The sequence below is a fragment of the Marmota flaviventris genome, chromosome 5, assembly GCF_047511675.1.
Source record: "Marmota flaviventris isolate mMarFla1 chromosome 5, mMarFla1.hap1, whole genome shotgun sequence".
In the NCBI taxonomy this organism is placed as follows: Eukaryota; Metazoa; Chordata; class Mammalia; order Rodentia; family Sciuridae; genus Marmota; species Marmota flaviventris.
The window spans coordinates 111,808,441-111,820,762 of NC_092502.1; the positions used below are offsets into that span (position 1 = coordinate 111,808,441).

Below are 12,322 nucleotides of genomic sequence, written 5' to 3' on the forward strand. Positions count from 1 at the left end.
GCTGGCTGACTCCCGGGGCTCAAGTAGCCGACAGTGAAGCAAGGCACTATGCACAGCCAAACACAGGAAGTGGCTGAGCTAGTTCAGCAAAAAATAGAATCAAAGCCTCGCTTGTAAAGGCCTGAACCTCTCACCACAGCCCAGAACACAGAGCCTTGCTCGTGTCCACCTCCTCCCCCACACTTGCACAAACTGCCCCACAGGTGTAACAGGAAAGCCCTTCTAGAGCATCTCAGGCTGGGAGCATATCACTCAGTTGCTCACAGTAGTGGGAGGGTATCCTCAGGAAGACTACTTAGAACCCCACAGCATGCCATACTTCATGACCACGAGGCATTAAGAAGAAGAAGAAGAAGAAAAAAAAATACTGTGGCTATTTTTATGAGATCAACTTCGTCTGATGTTTAAACAGCCATAAGATTTTCTAATAATTAAATGGTGTGCCTGCATTAGGTTTCTGTGCTGGCTACATGGGGCAAAGGGAGAAGGGCAGAAAAGGGCATACCTTTCTAGTGGATTTTCGTCCTTTATTTGGCAATGAACCAGACTTAGCAGTGCAGGCTACTCTTTAAAGAATTAAATGTTTTTTCCCCCCTACAAAAATTTCCTGTTGCATCAACATAGATGGTTCTAATGTTATCCTGGAAACTGTATTACAATGCAAAAATCACAGAATTACCAGGCTTTAAAATCGGAGAGTAATTTAGATTATCACTTCAAATAATTCCTTGCATGGTACAGTAAAAATAACCCATACTTCTAATGTTTGGCCCTAAACTCTTTTCTTTGCCCACAGCCCCAGTTCCTTGCTTCCCTCTGCTAGAGAAAGTAAAGGTTGACAAGTGAAATTGAAGTTAATTTCTTTTGAGCTGCGTGCAAAAAAAACTTCACACCTATAAGGAAACTCTGACTTTTCCTGTCTTCTATTTTCAGCTTACTTAAATATGGGTTCTATAAATACTACCCTCATACTCTGCATGGGAAGGTGACCCAAGGGTCTCACAGAGTGATAAAGGAGATGCGGGTACTGACATCAAGTCCACACAGGCCACCAGCAGGAACCAAAAGACACACTCAAAATACCTGGCAAGTGGTGCTGATCCACAATGAAAATGACTTTACAATATTCTTTTGGTACAAGTGATAGAATATTGAAAAATTTTCCCAACAGAAAAGTCTATAAGTGAATCTGCCAATTGTCAGGGATAGAGAGTTAGTTCAGAGAATACCTTGTATGCTGAGCTGCATAATCTTGCCCTCCTTTTAAAAATAGCCCTCCTGAAGCTAAAAACATCAGCACATCAGTTTCTTAAGCATACCTATTTGGATTCAAATGATGTATCATGACAAAACCTAAATGGTAAGTCCAACAGTATATTTTCTATTTTAGAAGAATATTATCCACTGAAAAGCAGTGTAACTTCTAAAAGAAAGTCTTAGATTTGGAAACTTTGATTTAAACAAACATCTCACAATATGTATAATCATCATCTAAGTGGTTCTACTACATTACTGAAAGTTTGAGTTCAATCTTTTCCTATTGAATTTTGGTCTTTGAAAAGTGATTTGTAAGACCCATGCTCTTTATTAGCTTAAAAAGAGAGCCCTCTGCTGGCGCCATAGAGTAACTTTTTTGTGTATATTTTGTGCTTCTCACACTATGTCCAAAATGTCATACAAATAAGTATAATTGTACAACTGTCATTTAATCCATATGATTCACTAATAAAAGCACAGCTGTCAAAATACTTGAGACATGATTTTCATGTGGTTGCTAATCTCTTGTAGGAAAATTTGTGTTTTAATGAAAGCATTTATCTGGGACCTCAAAGACCCATCCACGTTGGAAATCTTGGCACATGTAATTAAAAACTAACTTTTCTTTCTGGACTTTTAAAAAACAATGTGTACCTCCTTCCCTTTCCTCAGTGTTTTGTAAAAATCATTTCAGAAGCAAAAATAGGCCATGATTTCAGTTTTCAGCAGATTCAACCTCGTTGCTCCATCATTAAAATGTGTTAAAGTTATAGACTGGGTACTGTCTCTCAGATGTACAAGTCACCATCAAGTAGCAAATGCCACAAATGGCTTTCAACCTGGAAAGCTTCTTAGAGGTTTTTGTGGGCCATTATTAATGAACAACAGACCATTAAAAGGGGAGGCAGCCAAAAAAACAAAAGAAACAGAAAACACACACACACACACACTCTCTCTCTTTCTCTCTCAAATGAACAAAAATCTTCACTTATGAAGGGAAGCATTCATTTTACACTTAATTTTTAACTTAAAACAACTTAGACAGAGGGCCTTTCAGGATGATGCAAATGCAGTACTTTACATCCAATGTTCTTAATGACCCTGCACTAAGGACAATGCCCATTTACATTTATAAATAAACTCAGGTTTACATACACACAAACTCGGACATATTCTACAAGGTGTCTGAAAAGGCAGGTCCATTGCCTAGCAGAATAAAACTCTTCCCCTATAATTTCCCTTCTGGCCCCATCCCTTAAGAAAAGGCTGCACTGTGAAAACAAAAACTAAGCATTCCCCTCAACACATGCACACCGAAGAGCTCACATCTCTTTTTCAGAGCTCAAATAAAATTATTTTTTGATGAAACTTAGAGCAAGGCCTCTGTTTATTCCTACCCATCTCAATGCATGCAATTTTTTTTTTCAAGGTTTCATTTCTCACCGTAGAAACGACCTTCTAATGTCAGACCACATTTTAAACCCAATAAAAAATAAATCAGAGAAAAGTAAAACTTTTTTTTGAAAGTCATTTCCCTGTACCTTAGTGCTTGCTTTAGTCTTGGTTGGAAACCAACCCACAGCATTTAAAACAAGATTTATGAATCAGGCTCTTCAGGATGAATGTTTTGCAATGTGTTGGTGGTTAAAAATTAACTTTGACAGGTGTAGAAGGGCATGGGGGAAAAAGAGTCATTTATTTTCTTCTCTAGGCTTGAGGGTACAATATTAGACTTCAATTATGCTACATTAATATTTCTGAATATACCCATGAAATCTGAAATATGTAAATACACTTATAATGGGTGGCATTCAAAAGCATCTTGCATTAAATGAAGCTGTTTTTACTTTGGTTGCCCTATAGAAATCTATATTAGCTACCTAAGTAGCGTAGCTATAACACATAATGATTCCAGAAAACTTGCTATTTACCACCTTAAAATATATCTAAGACTTTTTTTTTTTTTTTTTTTTTGATACTGGGGATTGAACTCAGGGGTACTTAACCATTGAGCTATATACCCCAACCTTTGTTTGTATTTTTTAACTTAGAAATAGGGTCTCAGTTGCTAAGGGCTTTGCTGAGTTGCAGAGGCTGGGTTTGAACTCGTGATCCTCCTGCCTCAGCCTCTTGAGCCACTGGGATTACAGGTGTAAAGATTTTGATCAACAAAGGAAATGGCAAACTATCAACAAAGCTCTGAAAACTTCCTTTGTATGGATCACCTTCCTAAACCTTAGTTTCTCTGTCTGAAAGTTTATCAAAAAAAAAAAAATATAATATATTTAGATGATTATTATGCTAGGCCTAGTTCTAGGCTAGAATTAGATCAAAAAAGAAGGGGAAAAAAAACCACCTTTGTCCTTGCCCTGCAGAAAGGTAGTTGAAGAGGTTAGTAAAAAAAATAATAATAATAATTAATTAAATTTAAAAAAAAAAACCTACAAAATGATTAAGAGGAAAAAGGACTTAGGGCATAAACTTATTGAATATGTCAACTTAACCTTCACAAAAAGCAGAGTAAGGACCTACTTGGGCAAAGACAAAGTGGATGGCACTGTTTACGAACACTATATATAATTTCACATTTTGTGCACTGTGTACACCTGGGCAATGTACATGGGGAGTGGCACTGAAGTCGAGGCCACTTCACCCAGCAAGCCACACACAGGACAAGGCATCATACGAAGGCAAATGCCTTGCTCCAAGCAATGCATCCAGTGTGGTTACATTTACCTAAAGTATCTCTTTCAGATTTGCATTAAAGCCCTATCTATGAACATGGAGTCAATGGGGAGAACAGCGCGACAGAATTCAGACAACCAGAAATAGTGGTTTGAAGAATTAGAGCTGCAGAGTGAGCCTAGCTTTGGCAGGGTCTGGTTTTTGTTTGTTTGTTTGTTTATTGGTTCTTTTTAGTTATACATGGTAGAATCCATTTTGATATAATTATACAAGCATGGAATATATCTTATTCTAATTCAGACCCCAGTAACTCTCCTTCCCCTTTTTACTCCTTTCCTCTATTGATCTTTCTTAGCAGGGTCTGATAAATAGTTGACACAGTAGAGTCTTGGTATTTGTTAGCTCATTAATCCTCATAACAACCTGAGGAAGAGGTCTTATCCCCATTTTGCAGTCTGGAAAACAGTATGGAAAAGCTGAGTGACTTGAGAAAGCAGGTAAGTAGCAAAGATGTGAGCTTCAAATCCAGATATAGCCAATTGAGAAATCCTGGCTTCTTTCCACTGCACATCTGACAGAGTGGTGCAAAGGCTTACCCCGAAAGCTACCAACATTGCCTTCTGTGTCTTTGGTATATGTGACCTGTAGGAACACACTCATGTATTTTTAGCTTATCATCTGCTGGAAACCTCAGAGGACTTCGTGGACACTGAAAGCAGCTCCATTGCTTGAAAGGTTCTGAAAATCCAAGTAGCAGGGAACAGGCCCGAGGGGTTGGGGGAGATGACTACTCTCATTCTTTATAGGCTTTAGTATCTTCATGCTCCAAATGACAGAGTGGGACAATGCTTTCAACTCCAAAATGATGTTTTTTATGATAATGTCACTTAAAATATAGTCATGTATTGCAAAGTCAGGAACACGTCCTGAGAAATGTTTCATTAGGGAATTTCATGGTTGTTCAAACATCATAGAGTGTGCTTATACAAACCTCGATTTTATAGCCTACTACATACCCAGGTTAGATGATATAGCTACCACCTTTTATGAGACCAATGTTGATCAAAACATTACTATATTACTGCTTTTGTAAGATATAAAGCCATTATTTTTGTACCTTGCGATTTACTTAAACCTTTAAAGTCTATGAATCAAAATGCTATTTCTCCTTCCCCTACTCAAATTGTACCTATCTTTCAAGGTCCAATTCAAGTCATATTACTTCCATGAACTTTTTCTATCTATTCAATTGCCCTTAAAAGTCACCAGATACATCTCCAAAGTTCAGTATTTAATTAGATACTATGTGCTTATGAACCTTAATTACATTGATATTATGCCTTAAACATCATCAGCTTTATCGTTTCAAGTTCTACCTGGTAAAAACTAGAAATTATGTCTATTTGGTCCATAATAGACAGTTGCTTTTTGTCCCTTTTAAATAGCATTCAGGTACTCATTTCTATACATAGTAACAAAGTTATTACAAACAATTGATTTATGACCATTCACTGGAGATATGCCAGAGCTGTGCTTCCAAAGCACTCTGGTACTAGCACATGCTGGGGTAATGATGAAGGACTCTGGTAAGGTGTCGCAGGCCTAACAAATCATTTCTTTACCTCGGGATGCTCTGTCAATCATCTGTGCTGGAGTCATTCCCAAATACAAAGGTATTCAGGGTAAGGGCATTTTTCCCTAGCAGGTGGGGAGTGCAATGTTTTTACAAATGAGAGACACTGAGGCATCCATTGAATTCCAAGGGGCCTAGACAATTTGCAGAGTGCCTAAGAGATAGCACACAAAGGGGAAAACGGCTTAAGACTAGGTTTTAAAAATTACTTGGATTTAATTTTTTTTTTTTTTCTGGGATGATCCAGCAAATGTTCAAGGCTTTGTCATTCTGTAGCAGAGCTGATGGAACTAATCCTCCTTTGAAACTGGCACACCAGTTTTTAAGCAGAGGAACACAGGGTCCTTTGACACATCAAGCAGCTTTAAAGGTACATTATGAAAATGGTTGCTGATAAACTTTTACTTTGGTGGAATTAGACTAAGATTGATAGAAGACACTTAACCAGTTCACACCAGCCAGAATGATCAAACTCCACCACTGATTCTACTATACTTTGTATAGTAGAAGTTCTCAAAGGCTCCAGGTGACAAATTTATTTGTAGGTGTCTGGCAAGTCCTGTCTGGCTTTGAGATTCCACATGTCCCCCTGATGGGAATGGCAGAAGATCACTAAAGAAGACCAGGGTCACTAAAGAATCCCTAGCTCTTTACCGTATGTGTACTGTTAGGGCCCCACTTTCTCTCTCTAACATATACTTCAATAGTGGTCAGAAGGGAGTGAAAGGTCCTTGCTCAGCTCTTTGGCTCAGGGGCCTGCCTATTCTTGTTGGTCCTCTTCCTTCCCAGCCTATGTGATTCATCTAGGGGTGCATACTGAATAATGGCTCAAGTGCCACGTTCCATGCCCCACTCTCATTCTTTCCTACTAAGCCTGAATGCCGACACAGAGTTCTCAAGACTACAAATGACCCAAGTAATCATATGAGATGAAATCTTTTGGCCCCCACTGGACTGAAGCCTAAGGCATCTATTGACTATCTTTTTAGAGGCAGTTTTCCTACAATTCTGGGCATGTTAAACATTCTGCTTGCTGTAATTTGGAGCACTGGAACAGACTGTGCTTGCCTTATCTACTAAACCTAATGCCTCTCACTTTTGTTACCATTTTTTGGACTTGTTCACAATAGAATCCTGTAGAAGTTCTACATTTTGAATGGTCATCTCCCTCTCTCCATGTCCAATCCCTGCAGATGGGGTTTAAGCCCAGGTCCTTGTCTTTTTGGGGCTCTCCCATCTAGATGTAAATAATCAAAGCTGCCTCTGCAATATCTGATAGAAAAGCACAACTTAACTCTATTGCATGACAGTGGTGCCTGGGTCCCCAGGCCTGTGAATACAAAGACAACCACAGTAATCTGCATGCATTACCTATAATGAATAATAAATTCATGGTGCTTCATTTAAATTCTATTTATAAATCAAGACTACAGGCAACACTTTCTACTGGTCCTGAAACTTCATTTCGCCTATAGGTCCTTTAATGCTATTCTAAATGACCACAGTCCACAAGTGTATAGCAAAGTGAGATCTTTTGGACTCTCCACAGTTTAAAAAAAAAAAAAAAATCACTTTAAATTACATAGCCCACGTTTCCTGCTTTGTTAAATGGCTAACTGAACACCAGCCTGCTTTCAAAGAAGTGCCTGGCTTGCTCTAACTTGCTGCAGAGAACACCGGGCTTTCATGCTGCTTGCACTATTGAAAATGTTTATTTTGATAGACATTTCTCAGCATACTCACTTCCAAAAATCACACTCCAAAATGTTTTAAAATTATATAATAATTATAAACCCCCTACTTTAGAAGTATTAGAAAGAAAAATAAAAATGTCAACAACTAAAATGAACTCCATAAATTTACTCAACAACTAGAGGTCCAGAAGTTGGTGGGTCTAGGGAACTCACCCAACTCTCATCTAACACCAAGACAACTCATAATCTGCAAATGCTGAAACCTGGGTGTTTATCATACTCACAACTATTATTTTTTTCTGTGAATCACAAGTAAAATATTACTGTGGATTGTAATTCTACCATACCAAAAACTTACGTTACTTCAGAGGAAGTCTGAAGCCACTGCTTTTAAGGTTTAAAAACACCCACACAATGAGAGAATGTTGAATGTCACAAAGCCTTACCTGGTGCTGGCTGTCGTTCATTCCATTCAGTGGAGATTAAAATTTCTATAACTTTTATGAAGTGTTCAGTATTATCAGAGCTGCAAGAAAGAGAGTTTTGTTAGAAACCTCATCACTAAAAACAAATTCGTTTCATTTATACACATTCAAGTGATATTTGTGGTAAAAATCTGCTCATGTTTTATGAAGCAGTTTCTTTAGAACACAGTTAATGATGGATCATTTTAGGACTACCCTCCTCACCCCCAAGTTCATGAGTCCCTTTTTTACTTACCTAGCTGCTGGGAATCTAAAAAGCATAGGGCTGAAAATTTCGGAGAGCACTCTTGCATTCAAGAAATTTTTGCTGGAGGTTTGAGAGAGCTTGAAGAAATGTTTTAGCAAATACTGAAGTGTAAGCCAATACTGATGAGGTATGTTAGGCGACCTAATAAGCTTCTTTAACAGCTGGATATAGTCTTCGGAGCTTTGTACTTCTGCAAGTTAGGAAAGAGAAAGAAAAAGAGTAAGACTGTTTCTGGGTACCAGTTAATGCATACCAAGACCAGTCCTGTTCTTTCCTTTAGCTACAGAAGGAGTCAATTAAAAGTCTTCAGGAGAAGGGACGTTTGTTCTTCTTATTAGAAAATGAATTGTGAGAAAGAAAAAAAAAAAGTCAAATAGAAATGCAAGAAACTCTTTGTGTAAAAAACCACAAGATGTTCAGGGTGTGATGGTTGAAACCTGCCCACTATTGAGTGGCTTCAAGCGATTGGTTAATTCTGAGGAGCATCAGATAAGTAGCACAGGTTTGACTTTGAAGGTTATGGACCACAATTTCCTGTCCCCAAAGCAGTGAACGGAGACTTCTCTAACTGAATCCTCATCCTTCAGTAAAAATTGTTATGGGCACCTGGGAAAGATGGCCAAGAACATCCCCAGTCACTGGGTTTTATCCTGGGTCCCTGAATCTCACACTGGTATTTGGAACACCATGTCCTTCAGATAGAGTGATCTTTGTTAATACTGATCAAAGGTTAAGAATTAGCCAGTTCAACATGTGGACAATCTTATAAGCAAATGAGATTCTGGGTCTTCTATTGGATGTCCTGATAAGGAAGGGAATTCTTGGTGGTAGTGAGAGGGAGAGGAGGCTTACTACTGATATTTCCTAAATACCATCTCCTTATATGCAGCACTTCACAGAGTTTAGAGCATATCCAGATCCCAATATATGTTGAAAGAGGTTTTCAGAAGAGAAAACAAACCTTGGGCTAAAGAAATCATTTCACTGTAAACAGCTACTGGAATGACAGGATTTGGTAAGTCCAGGAGATAGCGTTTGAAAGTGTCTGCTAAAACTTGCACATCGATCATTTCCAAGTCCAAGGAGGCGGCATCTAGGAAAGAACCATTTTGAGAAATATTTCAGACGTTTATCTAACAGTTGGGCCAATTTTCCAAATGTGGGACTTAAATGTGACACAGGAAAGGAAGCAAAATGAGGGCAAATATAAGACATGGAATATTTATTAGTAGTGTTTCTCAGAGGCCTTGCTCCTAAATTTGGGGTAGAACAATTTTTCTTTATGTAGATCTACCCCATGTGTTATAAGCATTTAGCATTTTTGGCTCCTTGCCATGATGCCAACATATTCCCAGACTTTGAGGCAATGAAAAAAAATAATAATGTCACTGTTACGGGTGAATTATGTCCCTTCCCGATTCATATGTTGAAGCCCAAACCCTAAGAACTTGGAAAGTGATTATATTTGGGGATAAGGCCTTTAAGAGCTAGGTAATTTTGTTACAATGAAGCCATTGGGGTAGGCCCTAGTCCAATGTGATGAGATCTTTATAAGAAGAGGAGATTAAGACACACAGAGAAACAAGGATGTGTGCACAGAGAAAAGACCACATGAGGACACAGTGAGAAGATTGTCATCTGAGAGCCAAGGAAAGAGCCCTCAGAAGAAAGTGAGCATGCCTTCACCTTCATTTTGGATTTCCAGCCTCCAGAACTGTGCGAGTGGCATTTCTGTGGTTTAAGCCACCTAGTTTGTGGTATTTCGCTATGGCAGCCCTAGCAAAGTAACATAACCCCACATTCCCAAATACCCTCTGGAGGGTGGGTCTGCCTGATTGAGAAGGGAGGATGAGTCACAAGGAAATATTGCCCAAAATCACAAGAGCAAAATAAGTAAAGCAAATTCCCAGATTGTCTCAGACATAAACTGATACATACTGCATCTCAGAATTAATATAAATCTAACCTAACAGAGTGATAGATTAAATAGTAAGATACTACAGACTTTCAGCTGTCAATCAAGAAAATCCATAAAAATAATTTGAACAGTTTCAGAATGTTTCCCCCTAATGGTGACTGTTACTAATCTAACCTGTGGGCATCAGACCATCTCTGAAAAAAAGATAAGATAAGCATATCTGCCTAATGGATCTCTCAGCTGGAAAAGAGGTCAAGCAATTCAATAAAGGGGTGATGCTAATCAAAAAATGCCGTCTGAGCACTCACTGTGTATGATGCTCTGAGTCCTTGCAATAGAAAAAGGCACTATGCCCAGCAGAGAGGAGGAGTGCAAGGAGCAGTTGTTCATAGACATCTAAAAACAAGGACAGGCATTTGGCCACTATTGAAGGATGCTCACTGGTAATGAAGGATAACTTGAGGAAAGTTATTTGGGACTCAGGTATTCAGCAGAGAACAAGTGGGTCAATGTCCAAAGCACTACATTTTTATACAGCTTCTTTAACTGTAGAGTTAAGAGTATATTGGAAAGGAGAGCTGCTGGAAGTAAAGGCATTGGTTTTGGTAATGAAGCAAAGGGATGGGGTCTGATTTCTAGTGCAGATAGAAGCCAGCAAGACATTATCAAGAAATAATGCAACTGGTAACTGGATTGGGCAGTGGACTGAGAAAGAATGAGAAAGTATCCAATTATCGAGTTGCCAAAGAGTGAGTGAGTAGAAGGTCATGTCCTGGGGACACTTGGACTAATTAAGTATGATATTATAAATCCCCCTAAGATGAGACCAAGGTCACAGAGATTCATTGGACACATCATTACCATAAGCCAAACTTGCCTCACTAAGTAGGTGAATGTTAGGAAAGATAACTACACAGCACTACAAACTTCTAAGAAAAGCGAATCTGGTATAAGTCGCGGCTAGGTTGGTTTGAGAAAAAGGTGAAGAGGCAAGGGCTGGGGGTGTGGCTCAGTGGCAGAATGCTTACCTAGCGCGAGTAAGGCCCTGGGTTCAGTACCCAGCACCAGAGGGGAAAAAAGAAGGTGAAGAAACAAAAAGTTCTATATCCCTTAAATATCCTATTAAGAGCTAAGCAGAAATACCTGACACCTCCAACAAGTAAGAAAAGGACTAAATTAGGTCTTTGCATACAGAACCAACATTGAAAGTGTGCGAATACTAGTGTAACAAAATATTGTTCAATAAAACTGTATATGTATCATGACAGTAACTCTCCATAGTCATCAACTGCTTGGCAAGCCTCTAGCTCCTTGTGTACTTCACCCCTGTATGCTTCATTTAATATATCTTTGCCTAGCAAATTAATATTACTGAATTTGCTCATCCTGAAAAATGTGTGAAGCCATTTGGCCATGGTGTATGAACATCAAGACTAAATATTCGCATGTCCCTCTGTCAGGCAGGGTTCCCCTCTGTTCTCCTACAGTGCTGATGAGCCATGCCTCCATCAAGACAGCTAGTAAACAGTATGGTAGTGATGCAGGATGATGTGTCTCCCCTATCAGACAGAGGGTGCTGCAGGAGCAGGCAGGGGCTGTAGCTCTCACCCGCTCTTCCTACATCCCTCAGTCCAGCACATAGAAATGTGCTATGTGTTTGTGGATTGAACTACATAGTCCTCAGAGTGATGTTAATTTCAAAGCCCTTTCCTATGACACGTGATGTGTTTCCCAAGGAGCTATTACAGTGTTTGAAAGAAATTACCTCACACCAGGTCTTTGGCTAACTCACCACATGTCAACTTCCACTACAGTTCATGGAGCAGTATGTTGTATTACCATTATCATCATCATCATTATTTGTAATATAACTTCTAAAGTTTCTTGGAGTTTCCAACTTCTAGGCTATGATACTCCTTTTCTGCATTAAAACCATCTCAACACGCTCTTCCAAAAGCTACCACAGCTATTCTGAGATGACTTTTGAAGAGTCATACAGTCTTTACCAACACCTTACCCTACCTTTCCACTGGAAAGATGCCACCACCCCACCACTATCTAGGTTAGTGGTTCCCATTGTGAGTGGGGTGGGCTGGGAGACATCTGGCAATGTCTAGACATTCTTGAAGGTCACAACTGGGGGAGGTTGGCACTCAGTGGGTGGAGACTGGGGATGTGGCCAGACATCCTGTAATGCGCTGACAGTGTCCTCCACTCTTCTTGACAAAGAATTATCCACCCTAACATGCCAATAGTGCCAAGATTAAGAGCCAGATTCCTGTTAAGAGGAATCAGAAAGTGTCAGGAGAAAATTCATACTGTTAATACTCAAATGAGAAAAGGGGGGAAGAAATGATTCATTTTAGGGCAAAATAGTGGGGAAAGAAAAAAGAAAAAAAGAAC

The 12,322-nt window shown here is 39.1% G+C and overlaps 1 protein-coding gene across 2 annotated transcripts in view; it reads right to left on the bottom strand.

Annotated features, from left to right (window-relative positions):
• Pik3r1 (phosphoinositide-3-kinase regulatory subunit 1) overlaps positions 1 to 12,322 on the bottom strand; it is an 84,643-nt gene that overhangs the window by 14,380 nt on the left and 57,941 nt on the right. For both annotated transcript variants that reach the window (XM_027951597.2, XM_071612539.1), the window contains 3 exons: positions 8,963 to 9,094; positions 7,990 to 8,191; positions 7,716 to 7,795 (listed from right to left, as the gene is read on the bottom strand). In XM_027951597.2, coding sequence (XP_027807398.2) covers positions 7,716 to 7,795; positions 7,990 to 8,191; positions 8,963 to 9,094 — 414 coding nt within the window. The remainder of the gene's footprint in view (positions 1 to 7,715; positions 7,796 to 7,989; positions 8,192 to 8,962; positions 9,095 to 12,322) is intronic.